General features: G+C 46.0%; 1 protein-coding gene across 1 annotated transcript in view; it reads left to right on the top strand.

Moving 5' to 3' along the window:
- Positions 1-2,329: 2,329 nt before the first annotated feature.
- Positions 2,330-27,500, top strand: part of ablim1b (actin binding LIM protein 1b) — a gene marked incomplete at its 5' end in the record, with an annotated part of 67,652 nt that continues 42,481 nt past the window's right edge. Inside the window, 2 exons of the mRNA XM_080836010.1 lie at positions 2,330-2,576; positions 20,998-21,132. Coding sequence (XP_080692136.1) covers positions 2,330-2,576; positions 20,998-21,132 — 382 coding nt within the window. The remainder of the gene's footprint in view (positions 2,577-20,997; positions 21,133-27,500) is intronic.

The following is a 27,500-nucleotide window of genomic DNA, read 5'->3' as shown; positions in this document are numbered from 1 at the left end:
CGTGTGTATGTGTGTGTCTGCGTTTGGTTGTGTCTTTGTGTGTGTGTGTGTGTGTTTGCATGCACGTGTGTATGTGTGTGTCTGCGTATAGTTGTGTCTTTGTGTGTGTGTGTGTGGGCTCTCAACTCAAGGGTCAGCTCTGATAACTGTGCCAGTGATTTACTCAATCTGTGTGTCGGGGGGGGGGTATGTGTGTGTGTGTGTGTGTGTATGTGTGTGGGTGTGTGAGGAGAGATCAGGTTACATGTGCAGGCAATGGGTATGTGATGTTTTTGAGGTGACCATCAGAGGGACGGGTCTCAGTTGTACGTGTCCTATTTTCACGCTCAGGACCTCAGTGATGTAATGACTTCTGCCTCTGGGTCTGGTGTTGGAATGGCACCAGCTTAGCACCTGCATCAGAAAAAAAAACAGAAAACAAAAATGGTGACGGGTGATATTTTTAAACACGGGTGGCTGTCTCTTCGCGGTCTCCGTGGTGATAGTGCTTGGCGACCTCAGTTGGAAGGTTACCTTTGATCCGGCAACAGGGCTTATATAACTGCTGTGACATCACCACCTGCTGCACCCTCTCCTTCCAAGAATCAATAGAGACAAGCTTCCCTTCAAAGGAACAGGAAGAGAGAGAGAAAGATAGTAACAGGGAGAGAAAACAGACAACACAGCTAAAGAGGGGAGGTCAGAATGTCTGGGGCCTGAATAAGCAGACCAGACATGTACCACAAACACGTACATTACTATAGAAAACCCAAGGCGCCCTAAAGAAAAATATGTGTAAAGCTGCAAATAAAACATTTACGTAACGTATTATAATTATGTGGCAGGGAGGACACAGACTTATAAAAAAGCTGTAATGGCTAATAAAATAATGACAAGAGTTTCTTAGTTGGCCAAGCCTATTACGTTTTCCCAATATGGATATGTCTCTAATCGGTTGCAACTTTCTGTTCTTCTTGACGTGGTTCTGTGTTAAGGACTTTGACACCCATATCTCTGTGCTCCATCAGTTGGACTAAGCCTTAAGAGATCGTAGTGTATGGTGTAGTGTCACTGGTGGAACGCCTTCCCATCAACATCCCGCCATTCAGCATGCAGTGCATCTGGAGACCTATGCCTCTCGGCTCTAAAATAAGATAGGCCTTAAAAGCTTTACTGATCTGGTACAACCAAAATATACTACACCCATCCACCTCCTCCTCCTCCTCCTCTTGCTACTCCTACTCACCTCTCCCAGTTAATGATCTGATGATACCCACTCACACATTCACTGGGTGTTATGGCGCTGAGAGCGCCTGGTTCAATAGTTCAAGGTGGAATTGGAAGCTTCAGGAGGACACAGCCCAGGTTAAATGTGGATACTCATCTGGGCCTTAACCCTGTCGGCATGCTGCAGCCCATGAGGATTTCACTTGGAGGCAGAGCCTGGTGCAAAATGGTGGCTAATTAAAAAGCACCCAGTGAACCATACAGATATGAAGCTCTGGTAGATGCCGCTTGGTAGACATTGATATGATTCTGTCCATGCCATTACATTTGAGATTTATACAGTGTGCTGAACCCCGCAACCCCCTTTCTTTTGCTCTCTCCAAATCGCGAATCAACCTGACTCTAGACCAGACAGTGGGCATGTTAGAATGGATTGACATCTGCCTCACTATGGAGGCCCAGTCAAGGAATGATTCATTCAAACCACACAGCCACAACAAAACAAACACCAAAAAGGCATTCATAATATTCATCGATCTAAGTTTGTAATCCTCTTACATGTTCCACCTTCAATTACCACAGCTTATAGTTACAACTTGTTGGGTTTTTATCTATTTGTCTTTATTTATTTATTTATTTTTTTTTCTCTATGTATTTATTTGTTTATTTGTTTATTCATTCAAGGCACAGCCATAAGGTTGAAGCTGGTGAGACTGAGGCTTCTCAAACATGCCTTTTATTTCTCAGGTGGCAGGTTGCTTTTTCTTCCCCCCACCTGCGAAAGTAATCCCTAAAAATACATCAGCCCTAATCTTCTTAAATGAACGTGGAAGGAGCTTGCTTCGCCTGATCGGCAGCAGTAGGAGGATCCCCCGCTCTTCGACCGAACGGCAACACTCAGACAATCTCCTCTCGGCGCTAGAGCACGGACCCACTCTCTGCTCCTTTTTCTGTTTTCCTATCCTTCTCATCGATCGAGCTTCGCTCCCGTAACTTCGAGGGGCCGCTCCTACCCCCCTACCTGACACCCCTGCCCTGCTGCTCCTTGGTGTCAAACCTCACCTGGATGGTGTCTCCCCTCCCGTCGGTCTGCAGCCCTAAGCGCTGGGCGGACAACCTCAGTATGCCCCACCTGCCTCACCTCAGCAGCCTGGGCAAGCTGTGCAGCGTGGGCCGGGGAGACGACAGCGTGGTGGTGGACCGGGTCAAGCGCAAGAACTCGGTGCGCCGCATGTCCATCATCGAAGACGGCAACGTTTCCGACGTGCTCTACCTCATCCCCAAGCAGTCCATGATGGAGCAGCTGCCCTTCATCAACCCCAACGACTACGTCATCTGCGAAAGGATGTCCCACGCGGACATGGAGCGCGGTCAGGAGGAGGAGGACACGAGGAGAGCCAGAACTCCAGCTCGCCACAGTGAGGAGATTCTTGGGGGGGTTTTGAATAAGGGGTTGAGAATGGCTGGTTGACTTAAAAAAAAGGGAGAGGGAGAGAGGGAGAAAAGTTTCTGGAAGGAAGGAAGGAGGTGTGCCAGCACTCCTGCCCACCACAGATTAGGAGATTCTTGGAGATGCCTTAGTAGGAAGGGATGAGGGGGGTGTGGATGGCTGGTTGAGAGGAATAGGAAGAAAGGAGGAAATGAGGTTTGCCAAGGGAGGTTAGGTTGGTAAGATGTCGCTGACCTCCGATTGAACCCTGCTCAGGTCGCTCAAATCAATCAAGAACATTTGGGATTGGATTTGTCGCTCGCTAGATTCGGAGAAAAGGGGATCATCCATTTCTCTTTCTCCATGATGCATGGTAGACATGGGGTTATAGCCAGGCTCTCTTAGGAACTCATCTATGGTCTCATGTTGCAATGATGAATCAGTCTCTACAAAATCTCCAATGTGTCGTAGGGATATGATGGTGTCATAAGTCAAATATCACATTGCACTTAGAGCTGTAGATCTTCAGATGATCCGCTCCTAAATCCGATCTTTAAGATAATCTCTCCTTAAATGTATGGATTGCAGAGATGGTCTACAAGCCATACTTAAAGCCACAGATTTAGTACCTCAACTTGTTTCTAAAAAGCATAGCAAGTTAGCTTGTCTGAACGAGCGGAGCAGAAGGAATTCAGTGACCTTTGTGCGTGATGGCGAAGACAGTCATTTGCTAGCACCCGGAGTTCCATCTGGCAAAAGTCCCTGAGGTTGCTGTGTGGAGTCGTTTGTGTGTGTGACATAGAAAAGTGTGGTCTGGTGTCCATGTGTGTGGTCTGTGTGTGAGAGAGGCATTGTATGTATGTCAGGAATTGCATGTGTGCCTTTTGTAAGCTGTTGGTTGTTTGATGCCTAGAGTGTGCATGGTGTTTAGAGTTTGTGAACCATGTGTGTGTGTGTGTGTCTGCACGGGGGAGGGGGGGGGGGGGGGGTTATAGTTTGTGTGTCTAGGTTTGTGTGATGGTCTATGTGTATGAGATGGTGCCTATAAGGGTTTTGAAGAAATGCTTCACAAGGGTTTTGTGTGAGTGTTTGTGTGCGTGTATGTGCGTGTGTGTGTGTGTCGCCAGTGTTCAAGCAGTGCGTGCTGAGCCAAGCTCTCGACCCGAGCAGTATTGTCAGCGACTTTTCCTCCGCGCTGTGCTTAGGGTTTTGCCAGCAGCAGAATATGCTGATGGGCCCGCTGTGGTGTGGGATTTGGGTGCGCTTGTGTTTTACAAACGTTTACCGCCCTCTCGCTTCCCCTCTGACCTCAGCACATCACGCACGGGCCGGGTCCCCGGAGCCTCCCACGACGAGCACAGACCACCTGCTTCACGAACTTAGGGAATGCTAATGAGTAGGGGTGGGAGAAACATTGATTGTTCGATTTCTCTCGATTCTCTCAGGAACGATTCTGTCTCGATTCAGAAAAGTTCATTATCGATTTTTTTATAAAAAAAATTAATAGAAATTTAATGTTTTTTATTTTTTTTATACATTCATTTTGTGTTGAAATGCAAGCTGCATCGATTATGGCATTGTTTATAGAAAGTCATAATTGTTACAAGGAAAAGCTTTTTCTCCAATAAAAAAATAGAGAAGGTAATTCATCTGTTAATTTTCTTTAATTATCAAACAAAAAGTAGGAAGTGATTTGAGACTGAGTAGCAAACTCAAATGTCTTAAAAATTGAGATGCATTGATAATTGTTTTATCGGTTAAGAATTGATAATCGATAATCGGTTAAGAATTGATAATCGGTTTAGAATCGACCGTTGACCTCTGAATCGGAATTTGAATCGAATCGGAAAGTCTCACTGTACTCTCTATAGTCTCACTCTACTGTCTCATATATAGTCTCACTCTCACATGGACGGCCTTTGAATGTCGCATTGTATCAGAGGCGTCCCAAATAATTGGACAGGGATATATTATCCATTCTTGTCCTTGTGAAAAAAACATGACATGGTGACATGTGTGTTGGTTATGATGTGTTGGAAATGGTTAAACCAATGCATCCTATAGGACAGGTTATGCGTCATTAATAGTTAAACGCCGCCTTTTGTTCTTTATCTGCTAGTGAGAAAGTTGGCAACCCTACTGGTCAAGCATATCCCTATGGCTGTGATTACCAACGGGACTTAGCCTATGGCTGAAACACAACCGTGGGGATATCTTTTACCAACCCCACTCTCACTAATACCCCACCATTGCCTAATTATATCAGCTCTGACCAAGGAAAGGCCACAGCTCCACCTACACATCAGTGTCCGGGCCTCCAACTCGTAACACACCAGTAGACAGCATGTGGTTGTCCAGGGGACATCGTATGTGGTCAGCCTTGAGCTGTGATCTGGCCCTGTGGTTTGTTTGATTGACAGCACGCAGAAGGACACGGTGGAGGCCTGAGGGGCGATGGCGCTGCTCCATTCAGCTGCAGTGCAACTGGAGAGAGAAGAGAAGCACACCGCCACACACACACACACACACACACACACACACACGCACACACACACATACACACGCGCTCGTGCAACGCACTCGTACACATACAGTGAAGTACAGCCCCAGATGCTGTCCTGAAGCAAACTGCTACATGCTTCATTCAGTTTGACATTGCACATTACAGTGCACACACACACACATACTCTCTATCTTTCTCATTCTTTCAGATATAAATCCTCAGATGGAAAGATCCACACACACACACACACACCCCCACACACATAGACACAAATGGGCCATAAAGGCAGCAAAAAAAAAAAAGCAAATGGAAAAATTAAACAGTTGTAAATCCTCTTCTGAACACCTAATTTCTCACGAGCAGCTAAGCTAAGCTTTGCCATGCCCCTCCATCCATCCCCTGCCCGCTCTGCCAGGCAGACTACGCGGTGCAATCACTGCCGCGCTTCGCCGCCGCTCCCTTTGTGCTGACAATAGGCAAGCGCCGCACGGCTGATAGAAGTTTATTGCCGAAAAGAACCTGCTGGTGTGGGCTGTTTCTTGCGTACAGAAGATAGCTGGGTCACCATTGCCTCTCCACGTCTGAGGGAAATGGGCCGTGCAGGTTGGGTTTTTTAATGGTTGGTGACAGCGGATGAGGTATTGTCGGTGGTGTCTGGACTATGCTGCTTGTGACTTTAATGCAGTCTCCTCTTGGCTGTGGCAAAGCAGGAGATGGTGCGTGCCTCAGACGTACTACGTAATAGTGATCTAATCTGGGGGAGAGACTTCCCTCCTGAAAACACCTCTGTGTGTGTGAACACGTGGATGAAGTGGCATGTGCGTGGACTTTGCTAATGTTTCACAGAGCAGTATGCAAGCACCGCACCCCTCTCAACACTACCGCCACCACCACCACCACCCCCACCACCATCCTCCCCACTCTCCCAGGATCATGAGGTGGAACCTGGGCTGTTTCACGGCAGTTAACCCCTCCATTCACCCACGCTGTCATTGTGACAGTGCTGGCTGGTGAAGGGCTGTCATACACACCGGGGTTGACAGGTGCCATTAAACGATACAAAGGGGGTACAGAGAGAGATAGAGGGGGAGGAAGAGAGAGATAGTGAGGGGAGAGAAAGTTAGAGAGGGGGAGGAAGAGAGAGATAGTGAGGGGAGAGAGAGTTACAGAGGGGGAAGAAGAGAGAGCTAAAGGGGTGGTAGAGAGCGAAATTTGGATTGGGATGTGTCAGTCTGAGGATAAAGGCTCCCATTGTGATGTTTCATAGTTATATGTCAATGTCATCTGTAGAAGATATATAGTATTGATGTCTCATTCTGATGCATACAAAGACGCTTTCCTAGTGCAATGTCATGGTGAGGTTTTTTTCCAGTAAAATGAAGCTGAAAGAGAGAGAGCGACTGAGATGGACAGCTTCATATTAAATTCAGCGAGAAACATACACTGACAAGTTAATGGCACATTCAATGTGTTAGCGGCATGTTTCAGTATTTTATGATACCTTTTTTGCAGTTACAGAACAGAGTTCTCTATGCTTTTATGTGATTGTAAGTACTCCTCAAGAAATGGATTGAGCCGTTACTGAGTTTATTATATAGAGACTGGGCAGGCTTGCTTCTTTTGACTTCAAAGGATCTCACCACCGCATGGAGATGTCTCAGCGAGGGTAAGCCAGCAACTCAGTTAGTCGTCCCGCTCCGTGACTAATCCACATGCAACAGCCTCTCCCGCCTGGCGTGGACGACTGACATGTAGAGGCGAGGGGGCTCCTGTGGGAGTGTGGGTAGCCTGCAGAGAGGGCCCACATTTGGGGGTGTTCTTGTGCCGGACGATGGGCAACGGGGGCCGTCATCAGCTGTTCCCCGCTGGAGGTTGGAGTGGGGCCTGAAGAGCTCTTGAACAGCCAACACCTGCTGTTCATAATCCCCGCCCATCCCCGAGTCCCTCATCCACACCCCCACTCATTCAGTAAACCACTCAAAGGCATGTCAAATTCAGCTTATTTCGGGAGCCAGGGCTGCACACACACACACTCACAGACACAGACATAGACACACACTCACTCACAGACACAGACATAGACACACACTCACTCACAGACACATACTCACACACACACACTCCACATGAGTTTTAAAGAAGATTCTGGGTGCTTTGAATCCCCTGCCTTTCATGTGTCTGACTACTGCAGGGAGAGGGTGAGAGGCAGAGAGAATGAGATAGAGAAAGAGAGACAGAGAGAGAGAGAGAGAGAGAGAAAGGGGTACTGGAGGACACTGCAGGAGAAGAAAACAAAGAAACTGCCAGAAAAGCAAATCCCCCAAAATGGAGACATGTGTGTGTGTGTGTGTGTGTGTGAATGAGTGTGAGTGTGTTGAAGACCCCTTCACGCCATCCTCGTCGACGATGACGCAGACCAAGGCTAGCGAGTAATGCCTCAGAACGACCCCATTCTCTCAGCCCATCCCGACCGTTGCCCCTGGAGACCTGCACCAACAGCCACACGGGGGACACAGAACACAAGCGGTGGCCCCTCGATCAGACACACGCAGGGGCTCAATAACTCGTCCTTCATAATCCCATAAACCGCAGTTCTGCCCAAAATGCTACGCTGCAGCACATTTCAGTGACTCAGCCTCTGAACCGCTCACAGAATATAAACTTCCTGCCGCGGTTAGCTGTGGTTTGGACAGTGAGGTTTGGGTCGTCTTCGAACAGTTGCTGTTGTTTTAGGGGCCGTTTATATATATATATGTATGTGTGTGTGTGTGTGTACGTGTGTGGCTGTGTGTGCGTGTGTGGCTGTGTGTGTGTGTGATTGTTTCCTTGTGTTGTCGTGAAAAACAACATCTGCGATATGGACGAGACAGAGATGGACTTGATCAGGACAGGCAGGAACACACACACACAGAGAAAGAACAGAGTGAAGAAGAGAACTTCTACCTCTTCTTTTTCAAGAATTCAAGGAAGTGGGTGTGTGTGTTTTGGGAGTGGGGGAGTGGATTAAGGCAATGGAATCTGCATTTGACACATGCAGCAGCTGCAACTTGGTTCCTTCAGCAGAGCGAGAGAGAGAAAGAGAGGGCAGAGTCCACACGTTAACACACACACACACACACACCACACACACACCCACACACCCCACCCCTCTTTATGTCTCTGTCTGTGCATGTGTGTGTGTGTGTGTATGTGGAAGGGGAGGGAGAAAGGTAGGCAGCAGAGAGAGAGAGAGAGCACTGACTGAACTGTTCAGTGTTGGCTGGCTGCTCAGTTTGAGAAGACGTGCCTTTCTGTCTCTCCTTCTATTTTCATCATCTCTCTCTCTCCCTCTCTCTCTCTCTCGCCTCTCTCTCTCTCTAACTCTTTCCCTCTCTGTCTGTCTGTCATCATCTTCCTCCCTCGCACGCTTTCCCTTCGTTGTGGTCTCTTGCTTTTTTTTTGGTGCGGGCTCGCTTGGACTAAGCAGGAAGACCTGCCCGCACACACACACACACACACACACACACACATAAACACAGACACACACAGACGGGAGAGAGAGAAGCAGAACGGAGGCTGCGTAACTCCCCAGGCTCGCTCCGTCTGCCTGCTGAGCACTGCTCCCTGCCCGGCAGCCGCCAGCGTCAAGCCCACCGACGGACCAGCAGCCGCAGCAGCAGCAGCCGCAGCCGATGGTCATGGTGAAGGAGAAAGGTAGCGAGCATGGTGTTCTGTTTCAGCACCGACGAGAGACAGACACGGAGTGTGAGAGAGAGAAAGAGGGAGAGAGAGAGAGAGAGAAGGCAGGAGGGAGGGCTGAGGAAGTCTGCAGGTGTATGTGTGGGTGTGTGTATATGTGTGTGTGTGTACGTGTGTTTGTCTTTGAATAATGAAGAAAACGGACATTCGGCAGTAGGACCTAAGATAGAGACATGGGAAGAGGTGTGTGTGTGTGTGTGTGTGTGTGTGTGTGTGTGTGTGTGTGTGTGTGTGTGTGTGTGTGTGTGTGTGTGTGTGTGTGTGTGTGTGTGTGTGTGTGTGTGTGTGTGTGTGTGTGTGTGTGTGTGTGCATGTCGAATTGTGTCTGGGTGTGTGGACTCTGGGGGATATTGTGGTAGATGTAATTAGTGTAAAAGGAGCCATGGGACTAATGCATGGTTGTTTCTGTGGGTCAGCACATGTTCCTCTTACAGTGAGCCTGCACTTGATTGTCTGTGTGTGTATGTTTTGTTTGGTCGGTGTATTTTGTGTGTGTGTGTGTGTGTTCACGCATGTGTAAAGGTCTGTGGAGGCTGACCTTACTGCCGGACCATACACAGATGTGTCTACCTTAAAAGTGTGGATGTGTGAATATTGTATTATACACACAAGTAGTCTTTGCATCATACAAAGCTAGTTTGTGCTGTCTTCTCTACATACCTGGTTCTGTGTGTGTGTGAGTGTGTGTGTGTGTGTGTGTGTGTGTGTGTGTGTGTGAGATAGGATAGTCAGTATCTTCATCTGCTGTTTGGGATCAGCCTCTCTGAGTGTGAGCCGACCAGCCCTTCTATGCCCTCTCAGAGCTCCGTGCTTGCCCACGCATTAAATGCCAACCGTGATTAGAAGCCCCAGCACCAGCACCCCCCACCTCTACCCACCCTGAATATCAACACACACAAACACACACACACACACACACACACACACACACACACACACACATGCACACACACACACACACCAGGCACCCCCTGTTTGATCTCATCCCCTTGCTCCCAGGCCCCGAAGGCTTGAGTCAGCCTCGCCATACCAGACAGCCACCACCCAACTCGACAGTGTGGGTGTGTATGTGTGTGTGTGTGTGTGTGTGTGTGTGTCTGTTTGTCAGACTGAGTCATACAGCTTGTCATGAGAAACCTCTCTGCTATATGAGTATTCCCCCACAAAAAAAAAAACCGAATGGGGGGATGCCGGTTGATGATTTTTACGCCGTGGTTTACGCTCCACACACACACACACACCGGCTCCCTTTGGAATATTGCGAAAGGCTATTTAAGAATTGAGAGGCCATTTGTGAATTATTTACCATTCGCTGCCTGTGTGGAAGCATGAACGAGTGAGCGTTTGGGAAATTTGAATGGAAAGAGAGGACGTGTATTTTATTATTCCTTCTCGTTCGTTCGTTTTTCTGTTTTTGTTTCTGTTTTCTTTTGTTTTGGTTTCTTTCTGAAGGGGTGGGGGGGTTGCTTCAGCGGTGGACAAGTGCAGTCACGACTAATCTGTGGGAACGAGCAGGAGGCTGGCAGGGGGAGGTTGTGTGAGGGTCGGCATGATTTGGTAAAAAAAAAAGTGAACCATGGTGTGGGAGAATAGCTCAGAGCTCAAGCTATGTAGCGAGAAAGAGAGGGATAAACAGACAAAGACAGAGAGAGAGACAGCAAGGATGGAGTGGGAGCAAGAAAGACTGGGAGAGGTAGGGAAGGAGAGCGAGAGAAAGAGAGAGAGAGATCAGCAGGGGGGGGTAGAACGAGAGAGAGGGAGAGAGAGGAGAGACCAGACTCAATAACACATTTAGCCCGCCGTCGTAGCCATGGTAACCAGTGGGAAAGTGTTCTACAGATGAGGTCCTATGCAGTGTGAATTGAAGCCTAAACACATACACAACATACAGTTCACACACCCAACAGCGCTTGCAGCCCAAACACACATTATGCAGCAAAGCTAACTCACTGCCTCACACATACTAGCCCCACGTATTGCTTTTGCCAAATGACACAGCATGCAATTACTCTAAGTCGGTGTTTATGCACACCATCACATACACACACACATCGCCCAAATACACACCATGCAGCAAAGCTAACCCTGGTAAGGTAGCACTAGCTCTCTTTAGATGCTCACACACACATCTATTTACACACACACATGTATTCACACACACAAAAACTCAAACCTCATCTGCCACTAGTGATTGTAACCTTGGGAGACTAGACCCCCTGTAGTTTGTTGACACACCCCTCCACATTCCTGAGTCCCTCCCCATACAGACATGCCTCCCAAAATGCCCTGGATAGTGGGGGCCCATGACAGCCAAGTGGCTCAACATCCCCCCCCCCCCCCCAACCCACTCCCCACATGCAGCCCGGCATAAGGATTGACCGCTAGTCCCGCTGGCGTGCCAGATCAGTCAACGCTCAACTTAGCCCGTTGTACAGGTCGGCATCATCCATATACTTCTGGAAGCTTCCGTCCAGGCCTTCCTCTGTTCCTGCCACCAACCCCACCCTGAGGACTCCATGTGTGGCTTGCAGTTGTGGTTGTAGGTCTCCAGATCCCCCCCCCCCCCCCCCCCCCACCTCATCAGCTCTGATAACTGAGTCTATTAATACCCCAGCACACGAGCTCTGCACACACACGCCTGATAATGTCCATGGGCTCTCGGTTGCACCACACACAGGGATTGGTTAGTGGATTATGCCCCAGGTCGAGGTGACTGACCTGGCCTCTCCACAGACTGCTGTAGACCTGTGTCATTTCCTTTAGACCTGGTGTTCAGTCAAAATAGACAAGTTTTGTTGTTGTTTACCATGTACCAACACCAGTGACGTGTGTGTGTGTGTGTGTGTGTGTGTGTGTGTGTGTGTGTTGTGTGGTGTGGTGTGTGTGTGTGTCAGTGTGTGTGTGTGTGTGTGTGTGTGTGTGTCAGTGACGTGCGGTGAGGTTCATGTACCTGGCGGCTGCGTGTTTCCGTGGGGCATGTGTAGTTTTCAGTGATACTGAATCCCATATCATATGGACACTTTATTTTTTTTGCCAGAAATGACCATACAGAAAATGTGACACTTGTTGCATTTTGCTACAGTTCTGTTTTGTATTCTTAGATGTTTGTACATCAAAGTGTAAAATACCACAGGTTGTAGGAAGTGAATGTAACTGTAATAAATACACAGTGGATGTAGAGCACTAAGAATGTAGGTATTATTCAATTATGGCAGGTCTTGTGTTGATTGTTACTAGGTTGTTTTGGAAGGAAGATTAAGGGTCAAAATGGTTAGAACTGGTTAATTGGTTTAAACTGGTTAGAACCTATTTCAGTTTTTCGAGATTCCACGAATTGCAAATTCTATTTAAAATCTGCAGTTTAACTCATTAAGGTGTTTACACAGTTTGTCTTAACCAATGACACTGCCTAATGTCTCCCTTGTTCGGTGTCAAGTGTGTGGAGAATTGAAGCCTGCGCAGAATTTAGCTTGTCATTAGACATTAGCTGGATCTATAACTGTTATCTCATTAAAAGTTAAATGAAATACTTACACAATATATTATTCCCCCTTGTTATTGTAAACAGTAGGGGTGGGAATCTCTTGGCACCTCACGATTCGATTCCGATTTAGAGGTCAACGATTCGATTCTAAATCGATTATCGATTTTAAACCGATTATCGATTTCAACATAAAATGGATCAACAATTTTTTTTTACACATCCATTTTATGTTGAAATGCAAGCTGCATCGATTATTACATTGCTCATAGAAAGTCAAAATTGTGACAAGAAAAAGCTTTTTCTGTAATAAAGCAAATAGAGAAGGTAATTCATCTGTTGATTTTCTTTAATTATCAAGCACAAAGTAGGAAGTGATTTTAGACTCTGAGTTGCAAACTCAAATGATTTAATATTCGAAATGCATCGATAATCGTTTTATCGGTTTCAAATTGATAATCGATAATCAATCGATAATTGCATTTCAACATGAAATGGATGTGTTTTTTTTTTTATTACAAAATCGATTATAAAGACAGAATCGTTTTAGAGAGAATCGAGAAAAATCGATTAATCGATTTTTTTCCCCCACCCCTAGTAAACAGTGTTCGGACGTGACATTAAACTGCATATGGAATGATATCAAAGGTATATTGTCCAACTGTTCAGCCATTCATCTTGCACGGAGATTGCATTTCAAATAAAAGCCCGTTCCTAAATTCATGCATAAACCTATTGTAAGTAATTGAGAGAGTCGAATATCGGCGAAGAAAGTCCAGGACTGTTCAACACATTTCGAATAATCATGTTTTCTGTTCAGCTTTAAGTACAGCATTACCCATGGTTACTGTTCTGAATATTAACAGGAACTTTTTGTTACAGTTGTGTGTGTGCGTGTGTGTGTGTGTTTCTGTTTGTGTGTGTTGGTTGAGTTCGGTGACTCCTCTTGCGAGCGGACAGAGGTCAGAGTGGTAGTGGCATGTCTTAATGCGCTTACCGCTGTTCAACAGAAACCCCGGCCAGGCCTTGCTAATAGGATCACTAGCGACTGCTGTCACTTATTACAGCCACACACACTCTCCTTTATAGACACTACTATCACAGGGAACTGGACAGTGTTAAATGCTGCTTAGGTCTAGGGTCATTGTCCTGCAAATAGCCGTATGCATGTGTTTGTCTGTATGTTTGTGTGTGTGTGTGTGTGTGTGTGTGTGTGTGTGTGTATGTGAGAGAGAGCTGCAGATAGGCCCCTTATCTTAAGCTAGCGTCCTTTGCTCAGTGGGTGAGGTGGCCGGGGGTGCTGAAGAGCTGCAGTCATCAGCTGTTTGCTTTTCCTTTTTTACCGCTGTTGATAAAAACACCTGATATTCACTACTGAGCCTGACTGTGTATTGACTGTTATTTTAGAACGAGAGTCTGTTTCTCTCTCTCTCTCTCTCTCTCTTTGTTTTTCTCTCTCACACACATACATTTTCCGTACTGAAGCGATGAAGGCTTGGTGTTTAAGTTAATTGGACACATTTGCACAAAATGGACGTTTTTTTGCTAGGTCACTTTAAGAGCATGCATCACTAATGGATCGAGAGTCGTTCAAGTCCAAGTCAGTAGTTCTTAATTGTGATGTTACTGAAAGCAGCAAACTGTACACTTACCTGGCCTTTAAAATCTCCTTTCAGTGTCTGTTCCTTTTTCCCAAAAATGTCAAAGAGAGACAAAACTATCTATTTATCTTACCCATTACGAATCTGTACCACAGAGATATAACCATTCAGTTAAGTATTTGATTTAACATCGTCCTAATTCATTTAACAAAGTAGCAATGTTATAATTCAACTATCTTAGTACAATCTCATTGGTTGTATTACTGTAACTAGAGACGAACATATACAGCTGAATATTCAGGCAATGTGAATTATGGTTTACTGTGGGAGCTCTGGTCTTTTGTCTAAAGTTTTATTGTTGTTAGATCTAGGCACGTACATTAAAGCGTACGATTACTATTTCAACGGAAACCATTACTGATATTAGTATCAATTAGAGCCAACATGGAAGGCATGAGAAACAGATGAGACGAGATCAGATGATACATTCTAAATCATTGTTTATTATGAGTACACATAATAAACAACCTCCAGAAAGAATTCAATCACAAAGTTTGCTGGAAAAGGCTGCTGCTAAAGTGCCTGGAACTGGTTGTAATAACTGCCCATGACTACACCACTTCAGAACTCATATCTGGCCCCAGCTGCTTCAGTGCGTTTGCGGGTACGCTGTCTGAAATCCTTGAGGGTGGTTGTTTTACACAGCGTATGATTTAGAAGTGTTTGTGTTGATAGAGCTGCAGTGTTTAGCAAAGGAGAGTTGCCAATGCCATTGATGACATTATGACTCTCTCTGTTTGTCTGCATTGCTCTGTCAGAGATTGAGTGTGGAAGGTCATCTAAAGTTCAACCATAGCCAGGTGAAGTCTTGGGAAATTGGGTTTTTCTTTCAAGGAAGGCTGTACCAGAGAACAGATAACAAAATTGTCCAGTGCTTTGAAGATGCTGGGTGCTTGTCACAACTGAGTGTGTTTGTTATGAGTTAGCCATGAGTCATAGCTGCGCAGGTAGCACTGACTGCTGGACCTGACCCATCCAGGGGAAAGGTTTTGGACGGGGGAGAAGGTCTTGTTGGGGGTCTTCATGAAATGATCTCCATTAAAGGTTAACTTGGGAGTTTTTCACAGCACGGTTATTCTGAACTGACCTTCCACACAGACACAAACATACAGACACACACACACACACACAAACACACACACACACACAAACACTCTCTCTCTTTCCCTCTCTTGAAAAGTGTCAATAAGTTGAAAGTGGATTAGAAGACAATCTCTTGTTACATATTACAGAACATCCCTTAACCTTTACCACTGTTTAATACTGCCGTGCCTGTGTGTGGGTGGGTGTCTCACTCTGTGTGTGTCGGTGTGTCTGTGTGGGTGTGTGTGTGTGTTTGTGTGTGTGTGTGTGTGTGTGTGTGTGTGTGTTATCCCACCTGTCCATCCTGCCCGGTGCATAGCATTCCATGTCTCAGCGAGTGCCTCCACTGATCCATGTTTATACTTGTCGTCATGCTGGATGAGGCTATAGACCCTAACTTGATTTATGAGCACAGGCGACACTGGTGTGTGTGGCTGTATGTGTTCAGGCAATTATATGTGTGTGTGTGTGTGTCTGTATGCTTATGTAAGTCTCAGTGCTTGAATGTATGTGTATATATATATACCGTATATACTCTATATATACGTATATATATATATGTGTGTGTGTGTGTGTGTGTGTGTGTGTGTGTGTATGCGGTGAGACTGAAGACAGCTTGACTTCTGTGGCTCATGTGGAGACAGTGCCGCTGTGCTGACTGCTCTCCAGGCAACTTTCTCCATATGCAGTGCGTGCTCAGACTGCACACATGTCCATATGTCCCTCTGCCTGTTCATGTGTGCATGTGTGCACGTGTGTGAGAGAGAGTATGGACTGTATGCATGTGTGCATGTGTGTGAGAGAGAGTATGGACTGTATGCATGTGCGTGCGTAATACATCTTCAGCCTATGATGATAAGTTATCATTAGGAAGCTCTCTCTCTCTCTCTCTCTTTCGTTGTCCTTCTTTTTCTCCCCATTAAAATATAATTCTTAGCATCCTCCAGAGAATGAAAAAGAGAGAGACAGTAAGAGAGAGAGACAGAGCAAGCAAGACCATAAGAGAGGGAGGCAGACAGAGAGAGAGAGAGAAAAAGAGCAGGAAAGAGAGAGAGAGAGAGAGAGAGAGATAGAGGGAGAGAGAACTGCAGTCCTGTCGTGGGTTAACGTGGCTGCAAGTGAGCTTCACATTATTTTAGTTGCTGTTGCCGTTTTAGAGTAGGTTGCCATGGTAACGATGATCTCCAGTGCTGGGCCCCAGTCTAAGGTATAGGCAGAGAAAGGGAGACCGCATTTTCATCATACACATCATGTACTTATTTTCAAGATCGTGTCGTCTGTGTGTGTGTGTGCTATGTGTGTGTGTGATGCATTGGATGACATTCATTTCATGGGTTTTGTTAAAGTGATTGGCATTCAGATTGGGGGAGTATGTGTATGACTGTGTGTGTGTGTGTGTGTGTGTGTGTGTGTGTGTGTGAGTGAGTTTGTATAGTGAGGCGTAAGGAGTGGATGCCCTGTTATGTAATCTTATATCTGATTCAGAGAGAGTGTGTCTATTCAAAGCCTATACAAAATGTTGAGCCGCAGATCTGCAGGCACAGGGAGTCTGCATTCAAGACTGTACCATGCGCATGCACCAGCGTCATTCACCCAAATGACTGTTGGTAAGATGAATGAACTCTTAGGGCATTTAGGATAAGTGTATGTACATAGGTTTGCATGTGTGTGTGTTTGCGTGCACCCATCCTTCTGTTTGGCTCTTTGTCCTTGTGTTTGTGCACGAAGACACACTCGCGCACATACACACACGCACATACCCACACACACACACGTCATCCTTTGTGTATGTTAGTACGTGGTGTCAGTGTACGTGAGTGTGAGTGTGTGTGTGTGTGTGTGTGTGTGTGTGTGTGTGTGTGTGTGTGTGTGTGTGTGTGTGTGTGTGTCTGTGTTGAACATGCTTGTGTAACCTCTCTCTCGCCTGATAAAAGAGCCCTCCCAGGCGGTCGGGGAGTGGAGAGAGCCACTGGGGACGGCACATTCTTTCCTCCCCTAATCTCACTCCAGCTCTCCAGCCTTTCAAGTGGCCAGCGATTAGATTAGCCAGGCACGCATCACTTCTCACTCACAACAGAGAGAGAGAGAGAATGAGTGGCGAGAGAGAGAGAGAGAGAGAGAGAGAGAGAGAGAGAGAATGAGTGAGTGAATGTGAAACAGTGAGTCAACGAAGGAGAGGAAAAGTTTTGGGGACATGGGGTTGATGAGCAGAGGAACTGAAAGGCCATCTTCCACAGCTCCTCTCACTACTCCCTCAAGTCTCTCCCTCCCTCTCCCTCCCTCTCTCTCTCTCTTTAGCTCTCACAGGTCCTGGGTCAGGGGCTGACAGCTCTTCAGCTGGTGTCACCAGCACTCTCCCAGTCAGAAATGAGCCCAAAACCAGCTATTCCTTTCACAAATGATGCAGACCAGATACATTTGTAGTGTATGTTGATGGTATGCTGTAAATCTTGTTTAAACTTACTTTGTAGAGCATTTTCTTCATGAATGATTCACATCAGATACATACGTAGTTTAACGTTCCATAAGGTGGCGGAAGGTATGAGATATACTCTAACATACTTTAATATGCTTATTGGTTAATGTTTCAGTAAAGTGGTAGAAGTTATAAAGTATTCTCTCACATACTTCTTTCATGTCCATCAAATCACACACGTGTGCTTGAGAATACAAGCTATGAACCAGTAAGCAGTGGATACTACCACACTCACAAACGCTTACAAGTGCTTGACAGGAAAGTAGATTTTGATTCTGACACTTGTGAGCTCTCCCTGACGACCTTAGCTAATTGATCCGCTTTGACCTGGGATTTCACTCTCTCTCTCTCGCTCTCTCTCTCTCTCTCTCTCTCTCTCTCGCTCTCTCTCTCCCTTTCTCTCTCTTGCTCTCTCTGCTTTGACTCGACTACTGGAAACACTGGGCCTAATCCCATCCTCCTTTCACATGGGGCGCATACGACTTTGTCACGCTTGTGCTACCTGCTAATGAACCCTCTGGAGCGTCATTGACTATATTTGCTTAATGAGGTTTTAGACGGCTGGTTTCCACGGCGCTCGGCCCGCCATGGAAGTTCAGCTGTAAAAAGTGATATGATGGTAATGATGCTTGTGGCTCTCTTAATATGGTGTATCATATCACATCATAGTAATGGGCAATAGGGTGTGACTTATAGCATTTTAAGGTGTCAGTGATCTTTTTTGTTATCTTTTGTTATCTCGTTATCTTTGTCTTGACATAGAGTACGGGTGGGGGTGAGAGTGGGGGGGGTCGAAAAGTCAGCACCTGAAAGCAACGGAACAGTCATAGACGTCAAATCATTTTAAAGGTGTAGGTTGGTGATTGGTCGGGATGAATGACTGGATGAATGACGTGGCAGTATTTTCCTTGCAGAACTTTTCCAGTTGGTGAATAATAAGGCCGATCACCTTTTCACTGAGAACATTGCATTCAGTCATCCATCATCATCATTGTTCTAAGCATACAGAGGAGACTGTAAAATCCAATAATATGTACTATAAACAAACATGTCACCGTGATAAAGTGTCAGTATAAAAGTCTTCTGCTGAGTTTGAAAGGCTTGGCTGTGGCCAGGATGGCCTGCAGGCCCAGTGGCCATAAATTAGACCGGCAAAGTTCTATCTCACCCTAGCACTGAGAGTTTTGTCCTTTGAGTCAACCCACATTATTACCCCACAGATGGAGAGTGAGAAAGAAAGTAAGGAAGAAAGGATTAATGGAGGAAGATGGAAAGATAGAGGGAAAGGGAAGGAAAGACAATGCACAGGAGAGGCAAAGAGAAACAATTCTGGAAGGAGAAAGAGAGAGAGAGAGAGCAATATTAAGTTTGAGAAAGAGAGAAAAACAGAAGGGAGAGATAAAGAGGTAGCGAAAGAAAGACCGAGAGAGTAAGAGAGTGAGGCAGACCCAGCGGTGGTGTTACAGACCTCAGCACTTTTGTGGCCGTGATCAAACTGCTCTCTGGTATCGGTGCTCTCTGTGCCATCTCTGTGAAGGCCAGCTATCTCCCACAATCTCCTCTCGCCTGGGAGAGCATGCAATTATCAAGATTTAGCACCTATGTGGCTTTGTTTGTGTGTGTGGGAGAGAGTGTGTGTTGGTGGATGAGTGTTTGTGTGAGTGTGTGTGGGTGGGAAGGGTTTTGTGTGAGTGTGTGTATGTGTGTGTGTGTGTGTGTGTGTGTGTGTGTGTGTGTGTGTGTGTGTGTGTTTGTGATGCTTTGTGGAGCAGTGCAGTGAATTGGTCATTAACTACAGTTATGTAACCAGGGTAATGACCTCCCATGTCATTTGTGACAGGCAGTTCAGTTGTAAACCACTGATTGACTGCACATCTTCACACATACAAATCCCTCTCTCTCTTTTTGACACACACACACACACACACACACACACACACTTGGGCTATGTTGACTGTGGAAGTTAGACATTATTGGGCCGTGAGCTCTCGGGTCCCTCGGGTGTGTGTGCCATTCAGTCTGATCTCTCTCCTGTTCATGTAGTAAGTTTATATGGCCTGTGTTGCTCTGAGTAAATGTGTGTGTGTGTGTGTGTGTGATTGTGTGTGTGTGTGCAGTAAGTTTATCTGGCCTGTGTTGCTCAGAGTGAGCTCATATCCTCTGTTTGTTGTGTCAAAGCTGGTGTCTTGTTGAAATATGCTCAGTGCTATGCTTTTTGTGCATTGTATGTGTGGTTTTGGTCAACTGTTTGTGTGTGTGTGTATGTGTGTGTGTGTAAGCCGCTGACAGACACTTAAAACTCAAGCAATTACCTGTGTGTGTGTGTGTTTGTGTGTGTGTGTGTGTGTATGTGTGTGTGTGTGTGTGTGTGTGTGTGTCTATACACGTAAACACAGCTCAATTGCAATTAGAAAAATCAGTAGTAGTGTCCAGTCAATTCTTCCTTCTGTCTAGTTAGTAGTGAGAAAGCCCATTAGGCCAGCAGCCTCATTGGAAGAGATGCTCTGGGCCTGTGCACCTATTGTTATTGTGCTTGTCTGGTTAATGCCGTACTTAAACTTCCATCCATAATGCAGTGTTAGGACATTCATTATGCACATGACAGATGTATTATGAATGACGGCATCTGTTCTGTTGCTCTGTCAATTGACTTTTTGTTGTGACATCTGTAAATGTTAACAATTAAAAGTTAACAAAAACACAGTCTAATTTAGATGTTTATATTAAATCAGTGACTTGACTCGGCCTCTGTGCTAGAAAAGGCATTTTTTCAGCATTTTTGCATAAGAAATTGGAAAAACAGGTCATTCCAAGTTATTTTCTGTGGCTTCTATACACTAGTTCTATCTAGCCTATTTAAAAAGAACAAGAATAAGACTGACAGAAAAGTCCTGATCAGAGCACAATGTCTTAAAATAAAACTTTAGTGGTGTATATGAACCTGATGTGCCTGGGAGTGCTTTGCTGTCATCAGTTTGTCCTGGACCTGCCAGCAGCTCCAGCTCCTCTGGCTCATAGACCTGAGCATTCGATCAAAGACAGCGTGTTTAAACATTGTCATAAACTTCAAGACAGTTTTTAATAGCAACCTACAATTTGGCCTCGTATCATCAAATGGTACTGGCACTTTGTAAAGACACAGAAATGGTTACTGCACAAATATTTGATACATACAGTTACTTATATAAAATGGAAATACATGATATGTGTTTGTATTGTACATACCCTGTGCATTTGATTTGGGGATCTGACAGACATCAGGGTTTCGCATCCACACAGCTTTGCAGTTCTACCACTGTCGTTAAACGAGCCATTCTAATGCATTTAGGTTACTTAGCCTCTCGACTGTTAAGATCAATGTCCATGTCTGTGCCGTGTCTGACAGTGTGCGTGTGTGTGTGTCTCTCTCTCTGTCCTCAGTGGCCCATGCTCAGGAACCGCACCATCCCCCGGAGAAGCAGGTCATCCTCTGTTATAAGTGCGGTGATCCATGCAAGGGCGAGGTGCTCCGCGTGCAGACCAAGCACTTCCACATTAAGTGCTTCACATGCAAAGGTGAGTAGAGAAGGACGTTCTCATGAGCCCTTAGGTTAAGCCTCAGAAGTGTGATGCAGCTGTATTGCGAAAGGGACCAGAGAGTTCGTCATCAATGGGACCATAGATACTAGGTCCAGGAGGCCAAGGACGACACAGTAGAGTTTTCATTTAGGAAGAGCTTTCTTTTATTGTTCATATGGGTTGTAAGACACTTTGTGCTTATATGCAGGATACATGCAATACAAATAAACAATGTATTAGTTGATTATACTGGTAAGTTCATATTCCAGTGAGTTATGAAGCTGTGGATGTTTAGTTTTTTTGACAACTATTGTGGCATCATGCTTTGTTTAGTTGAAAGTGAAGGTGTGTGAATGCATTTGATGTCAGCCATCAGTGAAGGTAGACATGGTCTTGGGTTGGTCTAAGGATTTCCAGTTAAGGAGGATATGGCCGTGTTCTTCAGCCAGTTAATGTAGTAAGAAGGCGAGGGACATTTAGTTCTCTATTCTTGTTGTTGCTTAGATTTGAAGTAATGTTATTACACACACACACACACACACACACACACACACACATAGTTCCTGTTGAGTTATGACTTCATCACGAACAAACAAAACTCTTTTTCAGAGAGACTGTCTGGAATGCTTCACTCGCTGCCCTTTCTTGAATGAAATCTTAAGTTGTCCCAAGGTAGTATCCCTGCCCCTCTGTTCTCCCTGGCTAATTTAATTTGGCCGCCCATCTTGTTACAACCCCCGCAGTCCCACATACCGTCCCTGGGCACTGTAAAAAAAAAAAAAACATATCATGCCAGAGATATTAACCAGAGCTTCATTTTGCTTGGAATGTTCTGGAACACAATCTTGTTGTTGAGCACTAGTGGAGGAAGATTCTCACTGTTGGTTGGCCGTTCATTGCTCCGTTTACGGGTGAGTCCTGTTTCCATCTGTTCAAACTAGGCCAGCTTGTGGACGAGGACTGCCGCTCGACTTTAATTTGTTGAGTTCAGATGTTCAGACGACGTTGTCTTGTCGCCAGAGGCATTCGACGAGCTGTCGCTCCTCTGAGGGTGCGACTGCCACATCGACACACTCCCGTGTCCTCGAGCACCAGGCTCCCGTTGCACAGCCACAGTTGTTATAGTTGTAGTTGTTGTTGTTGTTGTTGTGTCATTGAGGAAAGAGTGGACATTTATTCCCCCTTGTGGAGAGTTGCCTGGGCACCCTAAGAGCTTCCGACTTGTTCCTCCTTGCCAGAGAGCCATCACTCACTGCTGTCGTCTTACATCAAGGTTTTCCAGCTGACGTGCTTCAGCCCCAGACTCACTAAACCTCCTTCAGAATGAATGGTGTGAGTGAATAGTGACAGCGGCCCTTTTTACCCATCCATAAATCGCTGCTTGTCTTTTGTACGAAGCCCCTAAAATCGCGTAAGACAATAACTTTAGGCGACTTTATAAGGGGCTGCTTCCTTTTGCCCTGGCAACCGCACAAAACAAAGGCCTGCAGTGCAACAGTCTACAGACAGTAAACAAACAGAGGGAGTATGTTCCGGAACAAACACACAGGCTTACCATGGACTCTGTGGGTGTAAGAGCTTTATTGGTTTGGTCACTCAAAGAGGATTGCTGCTGTGGCTCCGATCTCTTCTCTCTCTAAGAAGGTCCATTTTAATTAATAGGTGCATGGTTGTACTTCTTTGACATAGGCTATGCAGCATTTATGTTTTGGCCATCGTCACCATATTATCACCATATTACCATAATATTGCTATTTAAAGCTACCTTATGTTTTTGTTGGTAGCTAGTTTTTATAACCTCCTCAAATTGAATTGGGTGGCACTTAGTGAAGGAAGGAATAGCTACCAGGGCTTTTCCCTATGAAGTCCTGTGATCTGAGCGCAAAACTGTAAGCACAGCTTTTCCAGGATGGCATTGGCAAATAAATGGCTAAAATACATCAGTTAGCAAGCTAGAAAACTTTTATCAGCGCCAGTCTGCAACTGTGCTGTTTAATTACAGTTCCAATCTGAAGGTGGTGTTTCTACATCATGTATTTGGCTGTGAGCATGTCCAGCTGTTGTCTATGGGAGGTGGCTGTATTCCTCTACACAGCCAGGCATTTAGCCAAATCCTTACTGGCTTGACTTTTTCTTTCTCTCTACACTTCATCTTGGTAGAGAATAAACTCAGCAGTAGTACCTTTCATTCCAAAACAGAGCCCTTTGTTCGCAATGAAGTCAGTAAGAGTAAACATTGTGGATATATATAGAGAGAGAAACCTTCAATTCCTTCAGCCCAGAAAACCCACAGCCCACAAAGCACACGAAGGGGGGAAACTGATGTCTTAATGAGGCACAAATTGCTCACAAATTGAATCAGGCTAGGAGGGCGTTTCTTAGCGCGCTACGCTAGTCAGCCCCAAATCCACTTCACGCTGGGTGCTTCTGTCACATGGTGCTGCTGACCCCCCCCCCCCCCCCTTCCTCATTCCAGATCGCTAAACCTGTCAGCCAAGAGACACACACACACACACACACACACACACACACACTCACACACACACACATACACACATACACACACATACAACAAGCCACAGGACATCAAAAGCTCCTTTCATTACATTGTATACCAATTATGGTGGTATGTAAACCAGGCTCGGCAAAGGACTTGCAAATGTTTTTCCCTCTTGTTCTGATGGGTTAGAGAGGAAGCCAGAGAGAGGAGGAGAGTTAAGAGTGTTGTGAGTAATTTAAGACCTCGTGTCCCACTTAAGTCACCTTGCATTTGATAACAGTATTATAGGCTTCGTAGTGAGTGGCGCCATTACATGAATTAGTGGAGCAAGATTCAGTGAGGATGTGTCGTCACAGGTCATGTGTGTATGTGTGTGTGTGTGTGTGTGTGTGTGTGTGTGTGTGTGTGTGTGTGTGTGTGTGTGTGTGTTTGTTTGTGTATGTGTGTTTGTGTGTGTGTGTGTGTGTGTAAAAGCTTTTATACACTTAAACTTGATTACAAATACACAGTCACAGAATGTCAGGGCTTCAGGCACTAAGGGACCTCAGGGCTGTTTACTATTAATTACTAGCTTTCAATGTATTTGGGTTTTATTAAAAGACACCACAAACACACACACACACACACACACACACACATTATCACACCTAGCATGTTTGCCACCAGGACGGGCGTAGGCGGACAAATGGATGGCTGTGGCCGCAAGCAGGGCAGTAAAGTGGGCCTCAGTTAAAAATGAGTCAGTAATCTGGCGTAGGAGCAGTCTTACAGGCTCAGTCCCAGCCTTCCTGGAAAGTAGGATACCTGAGGCTAAGTCACAAACGCTTTTACAAGGAATACCTGCCCAGGTATCAGAGGTCCTGGGGGTGGGGGGGTGGTGGCTCTGGGGTCTGTCAGGGGCAGGAGTACTGTAATTAATCTGTGGGGGTATCAGTGTGAGGTGGTGGTAAAGGGGGGGGGGGGGAGGGGGTCTGCAGAAAAGGGGAGTTAATGTTAGCATTCTGCTATCCTTTCTTTCTAGCTCCATTCTCTTGCCTTGCTTGCAGTCCTTTTCTTCTCTGTCTTTTTAATTCCTGCTCACATTTCTTTCTCATATATTCTCTTTCTTCTTTGCTGCTCCCAGCCTCTCTACCATCCCTCCTTTCTTTACTCCTCTCTCTTCTCCCGCTCTCCCTCTCTCCCTTCATCTCTCCCACTTATTTCTCACACTCTGTCTCTGCCCATCTACCCACCCCTCATCTCTCTCTCTCTCTCTCTCTCTCTCTCTCTCTCTCTCTCTCTGGCTCTGGCTCTGGCTCTGGCTCTGGCTCTGGCTCTCTCTCTTTCTCTGAGTGCTGTGTCAGTCACTGAGGCTGCAGCTATTTCTGGCCCTGTCTCCAGGAGTGGTTAAAGCGTGGGGTGGCTGGAAATAGCTCCACTGATCCCCCGCGGGAGGGGCTCCACCAGGAGTGAGTAGGGGGGAGGAGACAGGAGGGGCCGGCTGCTCTCCAGTCTAGTGGAAGAGTGTGTGTGTGTGTGTGTTTGTGTGTGTAGAAGTGTGTGTGGGAGTATGTGTGGGAGTGTGTGGGAGTGTTTGTGTGTGTGTGTGTGTGTGTGTGTGTGTGTGTGTGTGTGTGTGTGTGTGTGTGTGTGTGGGATTGTGTGTGTGTGTGTGTGTGTGTGTGTGTGTGTGTGTGTGTGTGTGTGTGTGTGTGTGTGTGTAGGAGTGTGTATGGGAGTGGGTGTGTGTTCGTGTGTGTGTGTGTGTGTGGGGGTGGGGGGGGGATGTTGGGTGTGGGTGTGGATAAATTAACTAATTTATGTATACTCTGTGTATGGGTTTACGTAATGACGTATGAATCATTAATAGTTAGACTTATGTGTGCGTGTGTGTGTGTGTGTGTGTGTGTGTGTGTGTGTGTGTGTGGTTGTGTGTGTGTGTGTGTGTGTGTGTGTGTGTGTGTGTGTGTGTGTGTGTGCTTTTCCATTTGGCATTTAGCCAGCAATGATTGTCATTCAGCAGCTGTTGGATATATGCTAACTAGTGGTTGTTGTCCCCTGTGGTAAGGTCGAAGTTCACAGTGACAGAGATAACCCCTGTCATTCCCACCGTCCTATAGTTGGGTGAGGGTCTGACATAGCTCGTTACTCAATCTTAAGATTTATTGCTGAACACCCTCTTGAATAAAGGGAATAAGATGTGAAGAGATTTGACCCTGATAAAACACAAGTAGTATTGTGTTTTTGGAGGTTGGATACTGGCTCAGTAGTGAATGTCTGCTCTAGATGGACTTTTAGTTGGTTTGTAGGAAACTGAATTGCTGGATGCAGACTCTTTGACTGAGTGGAACTTGCCACTGTGATCAGGTTTTATCGGCAGGAAGTTGGTGCTAGGTAATTTCCTGTTTGGGTAAGGTCAGCCTCGGATGTTGTGATGTCGCCTGAGGGGAACATTGTCTGGACTGACTTAAGAAGTGATTGATGAGGCTAGCATGGTGTGTGATGGAGGCTGATAACATGGGAGTTGAATAAAAGTGTCAAGTATGACTAAAAATATATGGTTGTTTATGTCTTTGTGTGTGAAAGAGATGGAGAGGGACAGAGAGTCTGTGTGTGTGTGTGTGTGTGTGTGTGTGTGTGTGTGTGTGTGTGTGTGTGTGTGTGTGTGTGTGTGTGTGTGTGTGTGTGTGTGTGTGTGTGTTCGTGTGTGTGTGTGTGTGTGTGTGTGTGTGTGTGTGTGTGTGTGTGTGTGTGTGTGTGTGTGTGTGTGTCCAATGATGTGTGTATTAAGAGTAGTACATGTTACCTGAGTATTTAGTGGTTGGCGTGCTCAGTCAGAACTCCGGGGGGATAAGCACAGCATTCCCAGTGTAAAAATAGTTGAGTGGCTGTTCCTGGCAGTTGTCACTGTGACAGACGCGGCTCTTAGCCCACAAACACACACACACACACACACACACACACACACACACACACACACACACACACACACATGCTCTTGTCACTGCTTCAATCCCCAATTCCCCTTATCCCCCCACAGTTGCTGCATTACAACAACTGCTCTCCCGAGATACAAACTCACACACATGTGCGCAAGCACACACATACGCTCTTACACATCAAAAACCCAAACACACTTTACTGATTGTGAACAACCCCTATGCCGTATCAGGTAGTTGGACTCAAATAACTCACACCCACTCTACCAGCCTTTTTACCAGCATGCCACAGAGTCGAAGGTACGCCAAATGGTTGTCACAGCAACAGCCAACAAACAGCCACACGGCCATCATTTTTTACGACTATTGGCTCAGACACCACAGCCACGGCAGCTTTCAAACGGAACCGGAAGAAGGGAACGCTGAGAATACTGCCTGCTCTGCTAAAGGTCGCAGAGAGGTCAAACATGTGGGAGAGCCATGAGGTTCCCCAAGCCTGTGGATGGACTGTAATTGGTTCCCTTTTGAGGTTCCATCCCTATGGAACAAGCGGCTGGTCATCGACATTTCCCAGAAAGCCATGGAGAGGGTGCCTAAGCATTACCCTAGGACTAATGATAGGCTATAACCTCAACGAGTTGAAGGCTTAAGGGTCAGTTTAAACTCACATTAGAAAGCAAAGTCCCTGCTTTATATTACTTTTTAGCCTTGATGTTTACTGACTGGAATGAAGGCAGAAAAAAAAGGTTCAACTGACTCTATTACAGCATTTGGCCACGTATATTATTGAACTCAATAAAGGATAGAATCTGCTGCATAGTCCCTGAGCTGAAACTGCATCAGTTTTACAACCTCCACTGGAAGCCCCATTTATTGCTCTACTAGTCCCAGTCCCTCCGCACAAATCTGATGGCGTCTGCATAGGGCTTTCCTTTTGAAGCTCTCCC

Source organism: Sprattus sprattus (genome assembly GCF_963457725.1).
Source record: "Sprattus sprattus genome assembly, chromosome: 3".
NCBI lineage: Eukaryota > Metazoa > Chordata > Actinopteri > Clupeiformes > Clupeidae > Sprattus > Sprattus sprattus.
Note: the sequence above shows the minus strand (reverse complement) of the source record. Positions and strands in the feature narration are given on the sequence as shown.